General features: G+C 41.8%; 1 protein-coding gene across 1 annotated transcript; it reads right to left on the bottom strand.

The window, feature by feature from the left end:
* Nucleotides 1-353: 353 nt before the first annotated feature.
* On the bottom strand, nt 354-7,801 carry LOC117469102 (pancreatic secretory granule membrane major glycoprotein GP2-like). The gene is made up of 13 exons (XM_034113478.1): nt 7,735-7,801; nt 7,455-7,596; nt 5,442-5,682; nt 5,079-5,223; nt 4,897-4,993; nt 4,750-4,812; nt 4,443-4,645; nt 4,026-4,148; nt 3,440-3,627; nt 2,895-3,049; nt 1,300-1,545; nt 992-1,154; nt 354-456 (listed from the first exon to the last, which is right to left on the bottom strand). Exons 1-13 carry the CDS (start codon nt 7,799-7,801, stop codon nt 367-369), a joined length of 1,923 nt encoding a protein of 640 aa, XP_033969369.1. The 3' UTR covers nt 354-366.
* Between the last annotated feature and the right edge of the window lie 16,708 nt (nt 7,802-24,509).

Raw genomic sequence — 24,509 nt, 5'->3', positions numbered from 1 at the left:
TTACAAACAGACAGTATATTAAAGAAGAAATTATATATATATACTAGTGCACATAGTAAAAGAACCCCTTTTGATTATTTCCCCCACATCATAAAGAAGTTAAAACTCAGAATAACTGGAGTCCTCAGGAATAATCTCTGATAATGTGCCGGCTCAGTTTCACAGCAACAAGACCTTCATTTCCACCGTCAGGAATCAGCTGAGAACACAGAGACACTGCTGAGTCATGGTTTATACTTTGCTGCTTTGTGTTCATCAAGGAACTCGTTAAACATCGTGTTAATCAAGGAACTCGTTAAACATTGTGTTCATCAAGGAACTCGTTAGGAAGAACAAATGAAGGTGCTGCCTACCATGCAAAGCTCTTCAGTTACTCCATCCCATAGTGATGAGGGCCGCGTTCCCATCAGAGTATTTAGCAGATCTGCGCCTCCTGCGAGCTGCCCCCCCACAGCTCTGTACACAGACAGGAAGTTAGCTTCACAGACAGGAAGTTAGCTTTACTCTGTGTGTAAATACTCTGTGTTTACTCTATCTTCACACAGGTGTATTAGTACTCAGTTTATTAGTACTCTGTGTGTTAGTACTTTGTGTATTAGTACTCTGTGTGTTAGTACTCGGTGTGTTAGTACTCTGTGTGTTAGTACTCAGTGTATTAGTACTCTGTGTATTTGTAATCTGTGTGTTAGTACTCTGTGTGTTAGTACTCTGTGTATTAGTACTCTGTGTGTTAGTATTCTGTGTGTTAGTACTCTGTGTACTCTGTGTATTAGTACTCTGTGTATTAGTACTCTGTGTATGTGTACTCTGTGTATTAGTACTCTGTGTGTTAGTACTCTGTGTATTAGTACTCTGTGTATTAGTACTCTGTGTGTTAGTACTCTGTGTGTTAGTACTCTGTGTATTAGTACTCTGTGTGTTAGTACTCTGTGTGTTAGTACTCTGTGTATTAGTACTCTGTGTACTCTGTGTATTAGTACTCAGTGTGTACCGGAGTGCAGGCCTGGCCCTGTGTGGGGCACAGCTCCAGTTTGCAGTGCAGGTAGATTTCACTGCTTCCTCCAGAGAACTCGAACATGTTGAAGGAGAAAACGCTGGACGTTCCCTGTCCGTTTCCCTGCATCTGCACCGTATCATCAGCAGGGTTCGGACATCTGCCCGGAGACAGGAAATACACAAGATGAAGTCTCAGAGTTTATTTTGTTTTAACAGTCAGAGTTTATTTTGTTCAAACAGAGTTTATTTTGTTCTAACAGTCAGAGTTTATTTTGTTCTAACAGTCAGAGTTTGTTTCTTCACCCGTTGATGATGAGGTCATATCGCAGATTACTGTCAGGTGATGCCTGATTGGTTGCCCAGCAGGAGTCTGTCACCATGGTGACCATGTTGGCGTCCAGCCCCACCGCCTCCAGCTGCAGCCAGACCTTCTGGTTCAGCAGGAACTCCGTGTTTGGGCCGACTGGCTGCAGGAGGCCGGCATCGCTGAAGGAGCTCATCGTCAGAGTGTAGTTCCACTCTCCAGATATAAGCTGCTGCACCACAGAGCTGCACACACACACACACACACACACACACACACACACACACACACACACACACACACACACACACACACACACACACACACACACACACACACACACACACACACACACACACACACACACACACAGTTTATCAGTGTGACGCTTGGATCTGTGGTACATTAACCTGTTAAGCCCTGAGCCTGTTTTTCAGGTCTCAGGCTCGAAAATGACATTCCCAGAACAAATGACCATATCTTCCCTTCTAAAAGGGTTAAATTAATAATCTTTTTTCTCAAAGTAATGATAAACCTGTGAGTTGGATGTAGAAAAGTCAGAATCAATATAGATGTTTTTTATTTTCAAAAAAATTCAGATTTTACATAGTAAAAAACTGTAAATTATAGTGTCCGTCCAAAAATTCTTTTTTACTTATAGTGAAAACTACCCTTGGATGATGGGTTAGTAGACTAAAAGCATTAGGAATCCAAAGTACAACATATAATAAGTACCCTGTATCAAGATTGATGCAAAACAAGTGACATTTGACCTTTTTAGAGAGATTTAGCAAAAAGAAACCACTTCTGGGGTCATTTGGGTAGATTTTCCATATCTCTGGCCCGCCTTGCTCAATTTTGATGGTTGACACCTCTTTCTGACCGTTAGAGCCAATAGAATCGAAGGGGGAGTCCCCCACACACACGTTGTGAAGAGAAGATGTGGGGGCTTCGCGCATGTAATTTTGCATCAGAGTGGACCTATCTCTAGCTTTGACATCTGGAAACGGAAAAGCAGTTTTAATGCTTATGGATTATCAGAAATCATTTCAAAGGGACACAGACACATTAGATTAACCTATGGATTAACTTCAGCAGCGTTTTTATCGTTTTAATGCCATTGAAAACCACTTTGGAGAGACTACAGAGCCAAGGTAAAAATGTTAGCATTTTTAGCTACCTAGCGTCACCTGTTTTGATGTCCGTTTTTGCTTATAACGTCGCCATTTCGTATAATTCAGTGGTAATGTTGGTGTCGTTAGATTCTGTGTCACCTAACGATTTGAAACGATCTGTTGGAGGTGGTGAAATGATAAATATTAAGATTTTGTGAGTGATTTTCGGTGCAGTAAGGTGTTAGCATTTTTCGCTCGTTGCTAATTCAGAGGCTCAGTGTTAGCATTGTGGGTTTTCTTTTGAAAAAAAAAAAAAAAAGATCAGTTAGATGAGTTTCTTCCCGTTACATGGATATAAAACATTCATAGTTTTAATAAATGAACATGCCCTCAGACACTGTTTCCTGCAAGATGTTGAGGCAGTGCCCCAGTTCCGGGGTCTCTCGGGCTTAACAGGTTAAGGACCAGGTGACGCTCACCTCTCTTTGATCCTGAAGGACACACTCCTGACCTCTGGCTGTGTGTACTTGCAGGAGAAGTCGATCTGGAACTGGTCGCTGCGGGTGATGACTCCGCCTGATGAGCTGTTCGAGGACATGATGGAGTTCTTGTAGACGATCTGGCTGTTGTTTCTCTGCAATGTGACAGAAAATTCATTCATTTAACGGCCACATTATTCCAGTGCTCACTGCTGACGGTTCCATCCTGGCAGAGAACGGTCAGTGTTGGAGTTCACAGTCCAAACCATCCAGGTCATAAATCACATGGTCTATAATCGATAAAGGGAACTAGAGGAGATGCTCTCCCAGTATTTAATTAAAGTTAAACAGGGTGACTGAAGCCTGTGCCTTCCCTTCCATCGATCATAAAGAGGCAGAACAACCTTCCAGCTCTTCTGAGTGCTGCAGGTGTCAATAACCAACTGAACAGGACTCAGTTAAAGCAGCTTTAAATGCTTCTCGTTTGCCCAAAAACGCTCTGAAGATAACCCGCCATGAGTCTAGAGGAAGTGATAACCACGCACCATGACCTCCGTCCCGCAGGGGGCGCTGCTGTTGAACCTGAAGGTCACCAGGTGGCTCTGGGGGTCCATGTGGCCCTTGCAGCTGGGGTCTTTGAGCTGTAAGGTGGAGAAGTCGATGCCTTTGTCGTCCAGCAAACATCCAGCCAGAACCACAGAGGCCGAGTCCTGCCTGCAGACTGTGGGATCGCCTGCAACACAACGACACTTCAACGACACACCGACACTTCAACGACACACCGACACTTCAACGACACACCGACACTTCAACGACACACCGGCACTTCAACGACACACCGACACTTCAACGACACACCGGCACTTCAACGACACACCGGCACTTCAACGACACACCGACACTTCAACGACACACCGACACTTCAACATGGACTATAACGGGTAGTGGAGTTACTGACAGAATGTATTTGGCACTATAATGAAAGCTGTTTCTAAATTCCACACTAAACAATATGTTATTTCTGGCAGAGCTCAGCATCAAAACAGCTGTCAGCAGTAGGCTGGTGGTAAATAACCAAATCCCTAATTCAGACCAGTGCAAGCAGAGGAAACGGTGTGACATGCTCCGTACCTAAAGACTTGGTGGCTTTGTACTTGGAGGCGAACAGAGCCCGACAGAAGCAGCGGGTCGAACCGTGCTCTTCTCCACAGAACTCATGATCACTGCAGGGCTGCTGACAGAGAGGGGGGGGGGCTGCACACACACACACACACACACACACACACACACACACACACACACACACACACACACACACACACACACACACACACACACACACACACACACACACACACACACACACACACACACCACAATGATTTACTTTTAAATTAACTTCATTCATTTATCTGCTTCTTTACTATTTTCCCATTTTATTAGGGAGCCTTGGCTTCTGGTTACTTTTAGGATACATTTGATCAAATATGTCTGCTTGACTGCACAAGTTCCAGTGCAATATCCTCGAATGGAAATAGAGAATCTTACAGCAGCCAGAAGTTGACCTCCAGTCCTCCAGGGTCACGTTGGCTTCCAGGCTGCAGGCCTTGGCGTAAGCCTCCAAAAAGTGGCAGTCGACCCCATCCACTGAAGGGTATCTGCACAGAGTGTGTGTGCAGGCGCTGATGTACGGCTCTGGGTCGGTGTGCTCGTGACAGGCGGAGAAGGGAGGCTGCCTCATGAGATTACAGCTGTTCAGAGGGAAGAGTATTCCGTGTTACATTGGTTGATCTTGCAGAAACAACGCTGCTTATATGACATTACAAGACGAGGGTGTTCATGGCTCAGCTCTTACTGGTCGGTGGAGCGGTTGCAGTTGATGGCGCTGTCGACTGAGTCCTGGTATTGAATCTCACAGCTAGAGGGAGACAAAGATCACATTACATCTGAACCCTATTCCACATTATGACAAATAGGTCATATCAGTCGGACTGAGCGGTACCCAGGGAGGCTGATAGAGGACCTCTCTGCAGTCGGGGTGGTGGTCCAGCTGGAGTTGGAGGGGCTGCCACACAAACCCTCTACAGCTTCAGGAAGTCCTGGTGGATGTGAGGGTAGAATTAAAGCTGTTATTCAGAAATAAATATGTAATATTCAGTCCAGATTGGAAGTACTGTTCTGTACCTGTCACATGTGCGCTGTTGCCATCAAAGAAGAGAGTCATGTTGGAGGACGGGAACTTAGCAGTGACTCCAGTCTGGTCCTTGGAGAGCTCCACGCCGTGCATCAGCTGAGCTGTGCTGCTGAGCACCAGGGCTTCACCACCAACCTACACACACACACACACACACACACACACACACACACACACACACACACACACACACACACACACACACACACACACACACACACACACACACACACACACACACACACACACATCCCACAGAGGGTTTGTGATACACCACCACAAAGTAACTCCTAGCAGGAATTAATCAGCATTGCTTGAGCAAACGCCCCCATAACTACAACGTGCTAACGTACCCGAAGTCTTCCTCCTTGCTCCAGATACATGGTCACACCTGGCAGCGACAGGATCAGGTGGTCCAGAAGAGGAACATCTGTACGCCGGCGCTCCCTGAAAGCGGCCATGAGGTTGAAGCTGGCGCTGCCTTCAGGCTCCATCAGACTGTAGGCACAGCGATCCTGGACAGAGTGCACTGCTCCGTGGAAACCGATCACCGTGGAGCCCGTCACCGTGCACACCACTGGAGGAATAGCGCACCTGATGGACATTCAATTCAACATTCAATTCAAAGGTTTTATTGTCATATGCACAAAGCTACAGTGTAGAAATGGCGCTGACATTCTTCTGACCTGAGCTCCTCCAACGATGCAACATATATAAGAAAAAGAAATAAAAATATTGCAAAAAGTCTATATACATGTAAATAGAATATGATATGTAAAAGAACAGATGGAGAGGGACTCACAGTCTGGGTCTTTCTAAAGACAGAAATACTTTACATTCATCCTAAACTCATAGGAAATGAATCCTTCTCAAAGTTCACAATATGACACAGAAAGGTCAGTAAAGTTACATTCAGCCGGTGAAACACGTACAAATATAATAATATCTCTCTCATAAATACGTGTGGAATACTAAACATCTTGAAGTATTTTATAAAACAGGGCATACAGTGATATTATGTTGCATTATGGGTAATGCTCAACTCTACTTGGGACAACCCGGATATCTGCGGTTTGGTCTGATTTATGGACGCAACACTACAATACTGATGGAGCTCGCCTCGGAGGATTTACACATGTGTAAAGCATGGAGGATAGGTCAAAGGATCACTTTATAGGAACACTGCACACACACCGAGACGCTGTGCATCCATCTGGATCTCTTTTCATGAAGTGTCCATCATGAGGCCCACCATGTCAAACAAGTGCAATGGGAAATAAGTGGATAACGTTCTTTAGGATTTATAGACTGCACCATTCTCCAGCTGATAAGAAACAATAATGGATGGACTTAAAACCCCTTTCCACTGAAATGAGAACCGTGTTAGTTCGGACGGTTGGTTCTCAATGTTGGACCAATGACCTGTTCATTTGACAGCACTGTTTACGTCCCTGCATTTACCAGCAAAGCCAGCTTAGGCAAAAACTACAACAATGGCGGGCTGCATTGGAGCTGTGCTCTCGTTGCTCTTCTTCAGATCCAGGTTGAACTGTTCCCACTAGGATTCAGAGGCATTCACCGTTGCTTTAGTGACAGTCAGTAATTCACTGCTGACTGTCACTAAAGCAACAGATGCAGATTTCCCCAGTGATTCATATTTTGTTCAGTTTTAATGTACAATGTTTGACGTTAACTGCCAAACGTTTCCCTGTATCATATGGATGATGTTAGCATAGCCAGTCTGAAGAAGCAATAACCAGATTAAGAGCCAACAAACTAAATTAAACTTATTTAAAATATATAACACATGATGGTTACGGCGTTTTAATTATTCACCATAAATGCTTTGTATGAGTACATGTTGCTATCATTGTGTCATTTTCCGTTTTCTACCGGCGCTCTTTCAATAGGATTTCACTTGTGATCTGATATGAAAACTTGTGTAGCCTACAGTATGTAGTGATCACACCTGAAAGCTGGTATAAAAACAACAGGAGAACGGGTCGTGCTGCTCCTCAAAACGGGCCGTGAGAGCGAACGTATCTCTACGGCTCTAGTGATCTGACCCAGCCTCCACACAGATCTGGTTCTTGGTTCCAGTTCAGCAGTGCTCTGGTTCCTAACACGAACCAGTTTTGCTCATGGAAACAATGAAAGGACTGGTGAGCTATCGGGCACTAGCTCTGAACTGACCCTGGAACTGCTTTGGTGGAAAGGGGTAATAGAAATAGGAACAGATTCATCAATAACTGCAATAATCCTCAGGTGGATAATATCCTCACTCTCTCATGGAGGGTTCGATCACATGGGACACTTTATTCAAATCAGTCAGACCTTTATTCCTGATATAAAGAGCACATATTTACGTGTTGTCCGCTTGGCAAACCTCCTCGGGCCCACATGCAGTGTCATTAGAGAGGACTGCAGACAGAGAACAGAGTTCAACAGAGCAGGGCTCTGCGCTGGGCCCTATATTGGGCATCTCTGAACCCGGCATTATCGCGCCACCTTGGAGGAGAATGGAGGTAATGATATTACACTTCAGTAACTACAGGCAGAATTTAAGATAGGGAAACAACAGACATGTTTTAATATCACATTTAACTTAGAGGATCCCTTTCTTTGGGAACCCCCAGACCAGCTTACCTGAGCCTCTGCATCCACTCAGGTCTCGAAACAAAGCTGGACCTACAGGAGGCTCCCAGGTATCCATCACTGTGCCACCGACTTTTGAAGAAATGTTCTAGTAAAGGATTAAACAGAATGTATTTGTTTGTATATTATTTATTTAACAGGGACATTGCACACTAAGAACCATTTCTGTAAATGTGCCAGAGTTAGCCAAGAGGCTCTTTTACATCTGTAGTCCCTGGACAGATGTTTGAACCTTAAAAACACATTTAAAATAACAAATAAATACAATCAGTGAAAACAAAGGTAACCTCAACACTGTACACATGAATGAAAGTGTTCTATAGATGCCACTTCTGATATATTTCCTCCGATGTTAGGACATGAAGTAACAGTGAGAGCAGTGGTGAGCTCCTTCATTATTCCAGATTGATATTTCTAATGAACTCCTTTGTCCACTTGAGGGCAGGAAGGAGCAGAACCACCAGCCCCTGGTGCTGTGAGTCCAGCCTGCCCCCGTTAGCTCTGCATGCTAGCAGCTACATGTGTCACTGATAATAACTCTCTTTGTCTTCATGCTAACACATGATGCTGAGTGACTTCTGCTTCCTGAAACTCTAAGGCTGTGTATGACATTATTTCTGACACCTATCTCTGTTTAGAAGTGAAAATAAGAAGAGAGTTTTCAAAGGAGAGGCTTAGAGGAGCAAACAGACTGCACTTGATCTTCTCCATTCACCTATCCATGCTGAACTGAAAGCTGGTTCTGTATTCATATGAACAGCGACGTGCAGTCAGTGGAGGCAGGGGAGGCAGAGCCTCACCTGTCATACTCCAATGTAACGGAAAAACAATTAAAGAAAAACTAAATAATAATAATAATAAAATGTCTCCACTGATCTTGTGTAAATGTGATTTCTGTTTGATTCCAATCGCATTTTATAGTCAAAATCAGCAAATTTGCCGAGCTCCGCTACGGGAGCGATGAGAAGTGAGGCAGGCACGAGCACTGCCTCACGTAAGCCCACAGTAACTTGCTGGATCGCGGGCACTAATTTAGCGCGGCCACTTATTTTGTGAGCGCGCTCAAGCCAGTTACTGTGCGGTAAGGTGAGGCACAGATGAGCTCTGCCTCACCTCAGAATGCGTCACCCCACAGAAACTGGCTGGAAAGCGAGCCCTAAGCGCATGCCTGTTCCCATCTCACTGTAGGTCACCAATGTAATGTTTGTAGATCCCTTTATTACATTTATCCTCGCCATCCATAGTCTCTAAATAACTTATTTCACGTATATATGATATTTAGGCTCGCTACACATATACAACGGCAATGAAAAAATCACCAGGGGAGGCAGCCATAACCTCTGCCGCACTGAAGGGGGCGCACGTGAGCCCACAGGTTCTTGTTGCTACTGTAATTCTACGCAGAGACGGTAGACGCAAACAACAAACTCGACTTTTGAAACTACAGGAAGATAAGGAGGACTTTTACAAAACAGTAATAGAGATTGTTGTCCAGAAGGATAGCATGGACTTATATTCATCTTCAAGTCAAGGTAAGACCACAACTGTAATGAAAATGGGATCTTACTTAGAAAGAACAATCCAATATTTAGATTTTGGGTATCCTTTTGTTGATCCGTCTGTTTAAAATTAATCATAGCATCAGACTAAAAAAGCTTTTGAAAATAACAGAATATTTCGATTAAGCTCAAAATAGGCTATAATATTTGTAAATCTGACTCTGAAAGAGTCAGTGCCTCACCAGCCATGAACCTCACCGCACGTCACTGCATATGAATGATGTCTGATAGTGATACAAAGGAATAATGGATCACACACAGCCTCAGTTCTCATTTCTCAGGGTGGTTAGGGTACAGAAGTCTTCTCAGGGATCAGTTCTCATTCAGAGTGAGTGTGAGGAAGGCTGGAAGACAGCAGCTTTCTAACAGAAAGCATTTAGGATATGAGTTTCCCTGGCACACAGAAACAAACAGGAAAACATTGCATTGGTATCGGGACCTGACAAATGGTAACTCTAAACATCGGTGAGGCTGAAGGGTTAGGGTTAGGTAACAGCCTCATGTCATACTTACTAAACTATCAGAAAACGGAAGGCCAACAGCATGATTTGTATGGCAAGCAGCTTGTAAACCATAATTGTAGAATGACCACTTCATCTGAAAGCAGGAACAGAGAGAGAAATATTAGGAAATGCTTCCAACATTTTACAAATAAACTTTGATTTGAAGTTGTCTTTGCCACACAATGTCTTTGAAATGTTCATATTTGTACACACAGCTGGACAGCCAGTCAGTGTGTAACAGGGATCGGATCAGGACTCACATTCAATGTAGCACCAGTGAAGAACTTGAGAGCAACGACACCCTGTCCCTGGGTTTTGATGTTAGAAAGATAATAGTTAGGGGGAAATGTCGAAACACTCGTAGTGTACGTCAGTTTGGTTGAAGCCACCTCGTTGGTCACCAGACAGTCAATGTCGTTCTCAGATGGGTCATTTTTTAAACAAACTTCATTCTTATTGCCGATCTTGACCTGCAAAAACAAAAAAAGGAACTACAATATGAAGGCTTTCGCTCCAAAACAGCATCGTTTCATCTCCTCAAATGTCTGAGCTGCAAGGTGTGCTTTGAGCTACGGAGAAAAAAGATAGGATCAATTATGAGATCAAAACATTTCTCTCACTTTGGAAAAAATCTTTCTACAAGCCACTGTCCAACAAGTCTTTATGTCTCCTTTCATACAGAGACACATGTGGAATCAAAGAGACGCGTCCAGCTGCTCCAAACCACTTCCTGTTGGCTCTAGTACTGATCTGTCCCCACTCCATTGAACTGATCTGATCAGTGCCTTACCCCATAGACCCCATAGACCCCATAGACCCCAAAGACCCCATAGACCCCATAGACCCCATAGACCCCAGAGGGAAATGTTACGCTCACTTTCCAGCTCCGGGCCAGACTCACAGTGATGCATTCTGGGACCAAGCCTGTCTCAGTGCGTCTGATATTGAATAATATTTGGGGAAACTTTTATAATACCCAAAATAACAGCTGGCACAAAAAGCACACACTTTAAACTTTGTGTCTAATACTCAATTCATTCTCTGCCTTTAGCAACATGTCATTAATCATTTGCTCCCATATTTACAGGCTGACACGCTGAAAGGTAACAAACCGCTTACATCTATATATAAATACAATCAAGACAAACACACTAGTGACTGATTCTGAGGACTGTGAGTTAGTACCAGAGGTGGGGACTCGAGTCGCATATTTTTTTACTTGAGACTTGCTTGACTAACATTGATAAAAGACTTGACTTGACTTTGACTTGGTATTCATGACTTGACACTTGACTTAAGCTTGAGACAGATGACTTGAAAGGACTTGACTGTTTAAAATTAAATATTTGCGTTTGTTTTTGTAGTGAGATATTACGTTTAGTTTTTTCGAAAAACGTGATTGGGTGATTATAGCGCCGTGCGCGCAAACCTGGCAACCCACTACTGCAGGAGTGTCAGTTAACATGGCAGCGGCTAGCGTTACTCCACAAATAGTGAAGTTTGGATTCAAGGATTATGTTGTCGATGACGCTAATAAGAAGAGAACAGCGGTATGCAGGGTCTGCAGCATAAAGATCAGTGACACGACCACCACAACATCCAACTTCATTCGTCACTACAAAAAACCCCACAGAGAAAGGTGCGTGAATGTGTTGTGTTAGCTTGAAAGCTAACGTTAAGTTTAAGCTACGTTAGACTTGGTTTCAAATCGATTAAGCATTACAAAAAGAGAAGACAAAACGGTAAATGAACACTAGAACCGCCAAGGGATTCATTTGTACTAACCCTGATACTGACGGGCCGTCAGGAGAGAGAGAGAGAGAGAGAGGAAAAGAGATGTCTCGTTTATTTCCCCTGTGTTATTATCAGAAGTTACTGTAAACTGTTGAATAATGTAGTTCATCTACTTTTAGTAGTTTGTTTAAATGTTTTAATTATGTTGTTTTTGTTTGTAGAAGTGCATCATTCCTTGGTTTATTGTAAAAATGAATCTGAACATTTTGATCTGTTATGATGATAAACTGAAGCAATTTCTAAATTAACCCAATTAAGTGAGTTTTAAATCGTCCTACTTAGTTTATAAGGAAATTATGAAGAGGAACAAATTCAATGATTTGAAAATGATATCTATGTAGGTGCTGATGCTGTTGGCGGTTCTAGTGTTAACAGACATTTAAATTAAATATGTGTAATGGCAAATGCCATATATGATTTTCTTACCTGGAATTCTGCCTTTTTGAACAGACTTTTTGATTGAGTCTTAGCTATATTGTCTGCAGTTCTAGGGTTAATATTAATCTAATATGATTGTCATCGGTCTAAATTAGATTTCAAATGATTAACTGTGTATGTAATGAAGATCATAGTGTGGGTTAAATCCATTTTCATAACCACTGTCTTTTAACTGATTTAAATGCGGAAACTGGGCTTATTCATCAGAATTTCGTATGACTTGACTTGACTTGCTTGACCTGAGCAATGACTTGACTTGACTTGCTTGACTCTCACCACAGTGACTTGGGACTTGCTTGATACTTGTAGGTCAAGACTTGAGACTTGCTCATGACTTGCACATGTAGGACTTACTCCCACCTCTGGTTAGTACATATTAAACAGTGAGTTATAACATATTAAACAGTGAGTTATAACATATTAAACAGTGAGTTAGTACATATTAAACAGTGAGTTATAACATATTAAACAGTGAGTTAGTACATATTAAACAGTGAGTTATAACATATTAAACAGTGAGTTAGTACATATTAAACAGTGAGTTAGTACATATTAAACAGTGAGTTATAACATATTAAACAGTGAGTTAGTACATATTAAACAGTGAGTTAGTACATATTAAACAGTGAGTTATGTGTAATATCTATAATACCTTTATTATGTGTATTGTTGACAGTTCTGATGTTTCAGTGGCCGTGTCAGACCTGACCTTTACCTCACCGACCTCTATTAAGCTTACCATTGATAAAAAGATGCTAAATTGGCTGTGAATGGAAAGGATGTATGTTTCCATCTTGTCTGTTCAGACATGTGAAACTAGATAGAACATTCTGAACTTTTGATCAGTTAATGAATTAAAGTATAAAGTTTGCATATTTGAAATTGAAATGTTTACTAAAACATGACATTGACAATGTGTTCTGCTTTCATGAAAAATGTTCATATTCCCTCTCTTTAAAATTACATATCATTACTATAAGTCTTTATTTGTTGTATTTTTAAACCTTACATTTTTTAATGTTCAATAATTAAAAGTTGAACAGTTGTGACCTCCTTCTGACTCAAAGAGAGAAAGGGGGAGACCACCTGATGCAAAGAGGGAGGAGGAAGAAGACTTTAAAGAAGAATGGAGAAGAAGAAACGAGACATCTTTAGGACATTTGACTTGTGAACCTGTTGCTTTTGTATTTTGGTGTGAGAGGCCACGCAGTCAGTGTGTGTGCTGGATGATCACAGGAAACACAGGCAGGGGTTCATTGTACTCACGTGTAACCATGTGTATGTTTTTCCATAGAAAGTGATGGGAACGTCGCTGATGTTGATGTTTCCACCAGGAGCTTGCAGAGTGACACTGACAGAGGCAGAGAGCTCCATCTGGCTGGCAGCAACTGCAGGAGTTCCAGGAGAAACACATCCATCAAGAACAACCTGAACACTCATCGTTCCCTGAAGTCTCTCCTCTGACTTGAAGTGACACTCATCAGTGCAATGAGTGAATAATGATATACTTATTTATTCTGTAAAACATGTGCTCCTTCAGGGTGAATGTATACAGGGTATCTGGGTTCTGTTTCATTCATAAATACAAGTGGTTGAAGGCTAACCCCCTCATTAACTGAAGCCATCAAAATGTTGAATAAGAGCTACCCGTTCAGATTTATATTGATTTCATGGATGAGCTCATGTTTTAAAAGTCTATCAATCAAACATTATCTTTGTTTATTTGCACAAAGAAGACAGTAGAGTAGTGCGGGGCTATTACACACTCGCAGTGACTCTATGCACAGAGGACTTGACTTTGAAATACATTCATAATGCCTTTCAAACACATGTTGTTTGTCACAGTGAAGCCTGCGATGCTGCTTACCTGCCAGCAGGAGGAGCAGCTTCATGACTCTGCACAGAGGAAGAGGCACAAACACCGGGTTAACGCACGATAACACACATTAACAGCGTACACAATGAAGGGTCCTCGGCAGGAAGTGGTTCATACACTTCCTGAAGATTCAAAACAATGTTCTCTAAACCCGTCAAATGCTCCCTGACTGATTCCCTGATGTCACCAGTTTAGTGATGCAAAGAGGCTGTGAGCAAAACTGAGACATTGAGATGAGAAGACGTACTGGTGGTATTTAACTGAACACATATCTGGAAATCATTTCCCTCAGCTTCACTATTGTCATCCAATGAACACACTTTCACACGTTATGTAAAGAACGGGCCAACTCTGTCAGGGGCAGCACTGTGCACGAGTAACTTCAGGAGTAATGCCAATTCCACCGTGATGTGTAGATGTAACTTTCTTTCTGTGTCGTTAGCGTTAATAGTTATACAATCAATGTGTTTCTGTTTCAATGCTTTACAAATGCACACACTTGTTACAAGAGCACACCATATGTATATCCTATTGATAATGCTCTCAAAGTGCTTCAGATGAATGAACACTTTTAGATTTATAAAATATAACAATCCACAAGTGATGTGTGACATCATGTTTCAGACAGTTAGGCTGTAACCTTTAATCATGTATTCACAATAATCATATGGAGGTACCTACTTAAATCATTGTCTTACTCCTGCATGACATGTTTAAAGTGCATTTTGTTCACTTATTGAAATGAACCTAGCAATAAAGCCAACTGTTTGGTATATGTTCAAGGTCTCCTGTTATACTATTTTTAGGCATATATTATAGGTTTCAGAGATATAAAAAAATGTCTCTGAAGTGCTTTGCTCCAAAGCCCAAACAGATCATTGCAGTCTCATCCCCCTCTATTTCAGGCCTGTGACTAAAGAGCTGATTCTGGGTCAGTAGTAGCTTCCAACGTACCCGAGCTGCTGCTGGCCACGACCCTTTGTGAGTCTCCTGACACACGGGGACACATATTTATGTATGAAAGCATGATAGGTGACCTTTAAATTAATGCAATGAATGTTTTTTTTACAACTTTCATTTCATTTCATTTCAATCTTTATTTCGAACAGATTCAAAAATAACAAATAAAAAATAACAAATGTGAAAAAACAGAACACCGTATTGTTAAAATACAGTATTTATCCACATTCACGATAATATTTATATATTCAACAACAAAAAAATCTTCATATTAATAATAATAATAATAATTAAAAATAAAAAATAAATAATATGTGTCCGAAAGGGAGTAGGAACTTAAAAGTGTTGTGTTTGTACTTAATAAACAAGTTGTTCCTACTCACCATACTAACTTAAAGTGGACCTATCATGCTATATTTGAATAATATAGTGTAGGACCATACCTATATAAGGCATATTTATACTTTTTTTTTTTCAAAATACCAAACAGATCATGCATTTTAGCCATGCCTCATTTCGCTTAATTTGAAAAATGTTAGCTCTGTTTTTGCAAGGGCTGATTCTGTGAGAACAGCACCACCTACAGGCCTGGCATATGTACTACAGCGTCTCCAGCGCTTTTGAACGGCAATGGCCGTGGCTGTCTCCTCCTGATTGGTGGAGTTGGCCCAATAGCCGTAGCGCCACCGTCCTGACGTCAGGACAGTGTTCAAATCTGGATCAGTTTTTATCAGATCCGTTGCAGCCCCTTTTTTAGAGATTTGGGTATGGAGGAAAATAGAGAGGGTTGTGTTTTCTGACACTTGGTGAGTTCCCTGGAACACCGGGGACACATATTCATGTATACAAGACGTACACAAGTGCATTTTGCATGATAGGTCCCCTTTAACTTAGTTATTGTGAGGCAATGAGTTTGCATACTTTTTTAAATTTACAACAACTTATTAAGTTTTACTATGTACGTTCTTCTACAGCAAAAAAGTCTTTACCTCTATTAGTCTTCTGTACACTTTTCTGTACCTTAACTACTTCCACATTTTCAACCCAAAAACTCGGTTCAAACATTAAAACGTTAATCTCAGTTAGGAATGCTCTGAATAATATTCACCATAATTCATCCACATTTCACTACAGAAGTCAATGGAGAAACTGATAAGACTTCAGCTGCTACCTGCTCCCCGTACGTTACTCAGAAAGCTCAGCATTCAGCATTCACACGGACCTCTCTTCAGGATTCTCTGTGTTTCTGAGGGGACTGGTCCCTGCACCGAGTCACAGGAGGCTTCCTGACGGAGATGCAGGACCGTGAGGAGAAACATAAGTGGAGACTCACCGTCTGGAGGTCCTGGAGGTCTGGGGCAGCTTATGCTTCTGTTTAGGTCCTGGTCCTGGTCCTGGAAGTCCTGGTCCTGCAGGTGCAACTCTGATGTGGCGCTGTGTGTTTGGCGTCTGCTTTTATGCTGTTTCTTCTCTTCCAGCCCCTAAAGACTGATGCAAACATTCCTGAAAACTTCTCAGTCTGGTTATTCGTGTATTTAACATTTCAGAACACTTTCCAGCCTCCGAGAAGCCCAGGGCAAATACTTTGCTTTGAGGCTAAAGGTTTCAAACTCAATGACCTCTTAATATCAGTCGTTTGTAGCAGCGGCACTCTGAGTGTGTGTGTGTGTGTGTGTGTGTGTGTGTGTGTGTGTGTGTGTGTGTGTGTGTGCGTGGGGGGGGGGTGGTCAGTGACACCAAACAGGGAGCTTAATCCACAAGATGAGTAACACAAGTTCAGTAATGAAAAGGCAGCCCCTCCCTCACAGAAGGACCCGCTCTGTGTCAGTCGGTGTCGGCTCATTCAGAGACACACATCCATTTCGAAAAAATTTGCATTACGGATATTTCATGTTTTTGGTGGATTTAAAAAATATGTTCTGGATGCAGCACTTTAGCCTGGGGGGGTCACATGTGCAAAGGTCCTTCTCTATGTGCAAATATCCAACCCAGTCTCACAAGAACACGTGTAATAGCGACGTTGTTCCACAGGGCAAGACGTACTATGTTCACTAATATTGTCTGTTAGTGTGTGAGTGTGTGTATGTGTGTGTTTGTGTGAGTGTGTGAGAGTGTGTGTGTGTGTGAGTGTGTGTGTGTGTATGTGTGTGTGTGTGTGTGTGTGTGTGTCAATCGATCAATCAATCAATGGTTATTTATATAGCCCAATATCACAAATGTTACATTTGTCTCAGTGGACTTCACAGTTTGTACAGAATATCAGTATGACAATACGACACCCTCTGTCCTTAGACCCTCACATCGTACAAGGAAAAACTTCCGGAGAAAACCCACAGTTTAAAGGGAAAAATGGGAGAAACCTCAGGGAGAGCAACAGAGGAGGGATCCCTCTCCCAGGACGGACAGACATGCAATAGATGCCGTGTGTAAATTTAAAAGACAATACATTTACAACATAGGTAGTCCAAATATTTGGAAATGCATGTGTCTATAATAAGAAGATGAATCCACAAGGATATCCATCCAGGACTTATGATCCAGGACAACAGCAGCAGGCACAGCCACGACTCGCGATCCAGGGCTCGCGATCCAGGACTCAGGACCACAGCAACAGGATCAGCCACGACTCAGGATCCCGGCGTAGATAGACACCAAAAAGAAATTTGGGGAAGCTGGGTTATTCGGAACATGAGAGTACAGGTACAGACAGAGAGAAGGAAGAAGTAAGGTGTCCCCCGACAAACTAAGCCTATAGCAGCAAAACTAGGGGCTGAATCTAATCAGCCCTAACTATAAGCTTTATCAAAAAGGAAGGTCTTAAGCGCACTCTTAAAAGCGGCTAAGGGGTGTTTCTCAATCGCGAGTACGCTTGCTTGGTAGCACATGTCTGCCGAGCATCTTGCTTCAGAAGCGAGTCAAGAATACTTCCTGGCATTCGGAAAACGAAGTGTGGAACACGCTAGCAAGTGTGCAGGTGTGCGTCATATGAGAGGCCCCGCCTTACATCTTCCGCCACAGATTTGGGGAAATTGGTCCGTGCGCAAAGCATTGTTGGGATTTTAAGACCGCAGAGTCTAATCCAACACACTCTCACTCCCTAAGCGTCCAGGAGCGACGCTTGGTCAGTGTCCCGTGGCGTCCAGTTGTGACGCGCTGAGGCTCCTTCAGCTTCATAAACGGATGCAAAGAGCTTTCAACTGATTGCAATGTATTCCCATCAGCGTCGGTATTTGACGCTTAGGGAAGCACGGCATTCGTTTGTGTCGGAGGCTGTTAAAGGCAATGTGAGCGTCCATTGCCATTGGATAATGGAGAATTGTAAACCCGGAAGTAAGTATTCCCCTTACCGTCGATTGATTTGACAGTGATATCTCCACTACTCATCAACTCAAAAACACCAGATTACTGTATCCTTGTTAATTAAATGACATTGATAGGTTTTAGTGTGTGTACAATGCTTTTGTCACGTTTTCCCCTTCAATTCTGAGAAACAAGTCGTTTTCTATGAGTTTTGGATGGCCGAAGACATGACATTACCCACAATCCTCTGTAGCAACCATAGACTGTATAAAACAATTAAATAATACATTATTCCGAGTGTGCTTGCTTTTCTCTTTGAAAGTCATCACATAACGGCATTGTAATACACGTTTCGGCTGCATTAAATATGACATATCTGCCATAGTTAACTCTATGTATAGAGCCCTGATGACAAGACTTCTAGACAAACAGGAACTGCCGCCAAAACTGAAAACTTGACGTGGATCTTAAATATATAAGCAATTAAACAACATCTTACATTTCTTTTCACACAATACGTCTCCTTGCAGTATCAACACTAATTCGGCTGACTTTTATATTTGATCCAATTGGTAGATAGGCTGTATTTACGCCATAACGGTGCACAGCTGATAGAAAGGGACACCTACTGGTTAAAGCACGTTATTGCATTTTATAATTTCATTATTAGATATTAATAGGAGGATGTGCAAAACAGACAAACTAATAAAGCTTTATTTAAACATTAAAGAATGCTTTAGGTTAAGGTCTTCTTTTGAATAAGAAAAAAGCTTTGGGGGTATAGAAGATGAATATGGAGGGATGAAACCCTCTTTGATGGTCACACATGCAGAGCACACAGCACACACAGTGAAATTTGTATCTACAGATAAATATTAAGCCTGACAAAGTTCTTAACGTCTAATATATTGCTTTCCTGCAATGTTAACTATGTTTAAGCACTTATTTTAACTGATATTATACATATTTATTATACTCTTATAAGATGTATGTAGATAGTATAAGAAATGTGCAGAATATGACAATGTAATGTGGAGGTACACACATATTGATAGATGTCTTGTAATGCACTGTTGAGGAACCTGCGACCCAAGTTTTTCATTCATTGCATAACTACACCGTAGTTGTGTATAATATGATATGTCAATAAACCTTAGAAAATCTTGAAATCTTGAAAGGGATGTGCAAAATAGTCATTATATACAGTCTTTAATGAACTATTAGTAGAGAATAACGACGAGTAAAGAATATACTTTATAGGGATCCTATTAATATCTAATAATTAGGGCTGTCAGTCGATTAAAATATTTAATCGCGATTAATCGCATGATTGTCCATAGTTAATCGCGATTAATCGCAAATTAATCGCACATTTTTTATCTGTTCTAAATGTACCTTAGAGGGATATCTTTCAAGTTTTTAATACTCTTATCAACATATGAGTGGACAAATATGCTTTATATGTTTGTTTATTATCATTTGGACAATGACAAATATTCTCATGAATATTAAACACAACAACCTCTGAACATTACAAATATTCACCTCAATTCAACCTGGAACCTCTTTCATACAGTGTGTGTGTGTGTGTGTGTGTGTGTGTGTGTGTGTGTGTGTGTGTGTGTGTGTGTGTGTGTGTGTGTGGTGTGGAGACACTGTGATGAATCGTTGGAGCTATGTGCAGCTCAAGGCATATATGCTCGAATGGGAGCTGCCTGGACGCTGCAATCATGTTGCGCGTACGATCCGTGCTGAGTGTGCTGACTTTTCGTACAATGTCCCACTGTCTGGCTACCTGCATAAAGTCAAGTGCTCGGCGCAGTTGTCGGCGAAATGTCATTGAAACAGCTCCTTAAATCCGTTAGCGCAGCTAGCTAGCACCAGATGCTAACAACAACAACACGTAAGGTGTGCCTCGCTCGCGCGAGTCGCGCCACACATACACACTCCCTCCCGGTCCTCCCGATGGCCAGTCCGGGCCTGCCAGTGAGCGTGGAAGTGTGGTCTGCCACAAGCGGGCGGCAGGAGCGAGGCTGTCAGCATCAGCTTGTCGATGGTATTTTACACTCGATGCGCTCTGAAACTACGGCGGCCGAGGACAAAAAATACACATGCGTTAATCGCGTTAAAATAATTAGTGGCGTTAATTTTTTTTTGCGTTAACGTGTTATTAACGCGTTAACTTGACAGCCCTACTAATAATACAATTATAAAATGCAATAACGTGCTTTAACCAGTAGGTGTCCCTTTCTATCAGCTGTGCACCGTTATGGCGTAAATACAGCCTATCTACCAATTGGATCAAATATAAAAGTCAGCCGAATTAGTGTTGATACTGCAAGGAGACGTATTGTGTGAAAAGAAATGTAAGATGTTGTTTAATTGCTTATATATTTAAGATCCACGTCAAGTTTTCAGTTTTGGCGGCAGTTCCTGTTTGTCTAGAAGTCTTGTCATCAGGGCTCTATAAATAGAGTTAACTACGGCAGATATGTCATATTTAATGCAGCCGAAACGTGTATTACAATGCCGTTATGTGATGACTTTCAAAGAGAAAAGTAAGCACACTCGGAATAATGTATTATTTAATTTGTTTATACAGTCTATGGTTGCTACAGAGGATTGTGGGTAATGTCATGTCTTCGGCCATCCAAAACTCATAGAAAACGACTTGTTTCTCAGAATTGAAGGAGAAAACGTGACAAAAGCATTGTACACACACTAAAACCGTCGTTTAATTAACAAGGATACAGTAATCTGGTGTTTTTGAGTTGATGAGTAATGGAGATATCACTGTCAAATCAATTGACAGTAAGGGGAATACTTACTTCCGGGTGTACAATTCTCCGTTATCCAATGGGAATGGACGCTCACATTGCCTTTAACAGCCTCCAACACAAACGAATGCCGTGCTTCCCTAAGCGTCAAATACCGACGCCGATGGGAATACATTGCAATCAGTTGAAAGCTCTTTGCGTCCGTTTATGAAGCTGAAGGAGCCTCGGCGCGTCACAACTGGACGCCACGGGACCCTGACCAAGCGTCGCTCCTGGACGCTTAGGGAGTGAGAGTGTGTTGTCTAATCATGTGCAGACTCGATATTTCTCCAAACGGAGTACGCCGGGCTCGGTAGATTTCCAAGTATGCTGGAGATTGGAACAGCACTTCGGCGGCACTCGATGACGTAGTATGCTTGAAATAGTGGCTCTGAAGCAGCTTTACTCGTGATAGAGAAACACCCAGGGTGTCTGCCGCCCGAACACAAACTGGAAGCTGATTCCACAAATGTGGAGCTTGATAAGAAAAGGCTCTGGCTCCCATTGTACTTTTAGAGACTCTAGGAACAACCAACAACCATGCATTCTTGGAACGCAATGCCCTAGTAGGACAGTAGGGTATAATGAGTTATTTAAGGTGTGTGTTTGTCAGTGTGCATCTGTGTGTGTGTGTGTGTGTGTGTGTGTGTGTGTGTGTGTGTGTGTGTTTGTGTGTTTGTCAGTGTGTGTTTGTGAGTGTGCATTTGTGAGTGTGTGTGAGAGAGAGTGGTTGTGTGTGTGTGTGTGTGTGTGTGTGTGTGTGTGTGTGTGTGTGTGAGCAACACAGTCTCACGGCATTTCGTGTTAAATTAATCTACACGATTTCGAAAATGTTTTCGTGTCACACAGAACGATTTTGAAAACAATGTAAATAATAACAAATTAGAAGGAAAAAGACATTTAAAAAAATACAGATTTAAGTATTCTGACACAGAACGATTTTAGAAGTAATGTATTTATATTGGTAGTATCTTTCGTGCCTGCACCAAATAATAACAAATTAGAAGGAAAAAAAGATGACATAAAATACAGATTTCAGTATTCTGAGGCTCTGAGCCATTTATTTTCCTCACTGACGGCAAAAAAACTCAGACATTATACAATTTAAAATAAATCCAACCCAGTCTCACAACAACACGTGTAATAGCGACATTGGTCCACAGGGCAAGACGTACGATGTTCACACATATTTTTAGAAAAGCTAACTGGGTCAATAGCAAGTGAAGAGTGATCAGAATCAAATTATGAGTAGTGGGACGTGTGGACATTATGGGTTAGGGAGGAGCTGAGAGGAGCACTGGCTCTCAGGGATAAATGAGTGTTCACAAAGACTCCAAAGAAAGCCAGAAAAGGGTCTATCTATCTATCCATCTAGCTATCCATCTATCTATCTATCTATCTATCTATCTATCTATCTATCTATCTATCTATCTATCTATCTATCTATCTATCTATCTATCTATCTATCTATCTATCTATCTATCTATCTATCTATCTATCTATCTATCTATCTATCTATCTATCTATCCATCTATCTATCCATCTATCTATCTATCTATCCATCCATCTATCTATCCATCTATCCATCTATCTATCCATCTATCTATCTATCTATCTATCTATCTATCTATCTATCTATCTATCTATCTATCTATCTATCTATCTATCTATCTATCTATCTATCTATCTATCTATCTATCTATCTATCATCCATCCATCTATCTATCTATCTATCTATCTATCTATCTATCTATCTATCTATCTATCTATCTATCTATCTATCTATCTATCTATCTATCTATCTATCTATCTATCTATCTATCTATCTATCTATCTATCTATCTATCTATCTATCTATATTCATTTACAATATAGACAATAGGCATACTTTTAACAACATACATCTATTGCAGTTATGATGTCATAATAACATACAATTGTATAAAACACAATTTGCTTACATCAGAAGCAAAGAGATTGTAGATCAGTGAGAAGGAAAAAAGCTTGGTGTGTCAATTCATTACATTGCCAGTATTTTTCGTTGTTGTGAGAAAAAAAAATCGCCCCCTCGGATTTTTTAACAGCCCCCTCAGTCATTTCATCCTGGAGCCAGCCTGATATAGACACTCAGCCATTGTGTAACCCGTTGGGGGAGAGATTTAAATTGAGTTTTTCTCTAGTAGCTGATTTGCTGTGATTACAGTAACTTTGGATAGTTGTGCACCACCTTTGGGTTGTACTCTGAATCAGTGTGTTGGTGAAATGTTGCTCACTACAGAAACAGAAGAAGTGTGCAAAGAACGCATCTCTGAGGAGGTTTTGACATTTTGCTTGTGCCTCGTTGTCAAGGCAACAGTGGTGTGAAGAGGAACTGCAGTTTTTGGGGATTTCTACTGTGCAGAGGACAACGTGTGTCTGCTGATAGTACCACATTGATCCAAGAGTTTCCTTCCCTCCAGATGCCAGAGAGAGTTTCCTTGAGCCCACTGACCAAGGCCGTCTCTAGCTTTTTGGGGACCCTGCCACTGACTACAGCTGCAGAGGACAACGAATCACTGACTGATCTCACTATGACAAGATCTTGAGATAGGCTTGTCTCAGACTGTTCAGACTCTGAAGAAATCATGCAATGACTTTACAGCATAACTGTGCAAGAGTTTTCCAGAGGGTGGTGTAGAACATTATGCTTAGTGTTTAAGAAGAGAGGCTGCTTGTTTAACGATGGTCTGTGTTAAGGAATAATTCTTCTAGATATCTAACCTTTTACTCTGACATGTGTTATCTCCTTTAAGGAAAGGCCTTGGTGCCATATGTGTTGTTGTCACCAGTGTGAGACCGGTCAACTTGATTGGCACGCAGGGTAATTGTTGTGAGAACACTGAAGCACTTCTTTATCGGTGTTTGTGGGCTCTAGGATGTGAAATCCTTGAGGCCATGAGCGTCGGACGCAGATGATTCAGTGTTTAGTCTACTCCTTCAGAGATGTTGATTTCTCTCTGTGAACCTGTTTAGGTCTAGCATAGAGAGAGGTTCTTCAGAATTGACGTGGCAACTCTACCGTGTGGTCAGAACCTCTGACTCTTTGATTTGTGATGTGAATCCTCCGGCCGAATACTCTGAATAAACCCATCAGTGTTTGACATCAAAGCTCCAACTCTCACCGTGTCTCCTTCCTGAGTCGGTGACTCCATGCATTACTACACAGAAGTTTCCTCCACAAATTGGCGTTGTCGTCAGGATACCAACAGATCTTCAGAAACTGGTAAGTGTGATTTCAAATCTACATTTGGACATTGCCTTACCAGAATCTGTGATTGACGGTATCCTAAAATTATCTGTGAAGCTAAGCGGCTGCGTTTTGTTTTGGTTAATGAACATTTGGGGCTAGTAACCCCAGGGGATCATCCAGGGACTCTGTCTTGGCTGGTTCCCTCTGTGTGTGTGCTGCTCGGGACTTATGTGCCGTGCAGGCATACACGGAGATGTTTAAAAAGACCTTAATGAGGGCAGCAGTAAAGTG

This window comes from Trematomus bernacchii, unplaced genomic scaffold (assembly GCF_902827165.1).
Source record: "Trematomus bernacchii unplaced genomic scaffold, fTreBer1.1, whole genome shotgun sequence".
Classification (NCBI taxonomy): Eukaryota; Metazoa; Chordata; class Actinopteri; order Perciformes; family Nototheniidae; genus Trematomus; species Trematomus bernacchii.
The sequence above is the reverse complement of the archived record's forward strand: the minus strand, read 5'-3'. Positions and strand labels throughout refer to the sequence as shown.

Coding starts and splice junctions, on each gene's coding strand:
- LOC117469102 (XM_034113478.1), bottom strand. CDS start 7,801: ATGGATACCTGGGAGCCTCCTGTAGGTCCAGCTTTGTTTCGAGACCTG. Junction 4,813..4,896: donor TCCTCTATCAGCCTCCCTGG/GTACCGCTCAGT, acceptor GTCTCCCTCTAG/CTGTGAGATTCAATACCAGG. Junction 457..991: donor AGGGCCAGGCCTGCACTCCG/GTACACACTGAG, acceptor GTCTGTGTACAG/AGCTGTGGGGGGGCAGCTCG.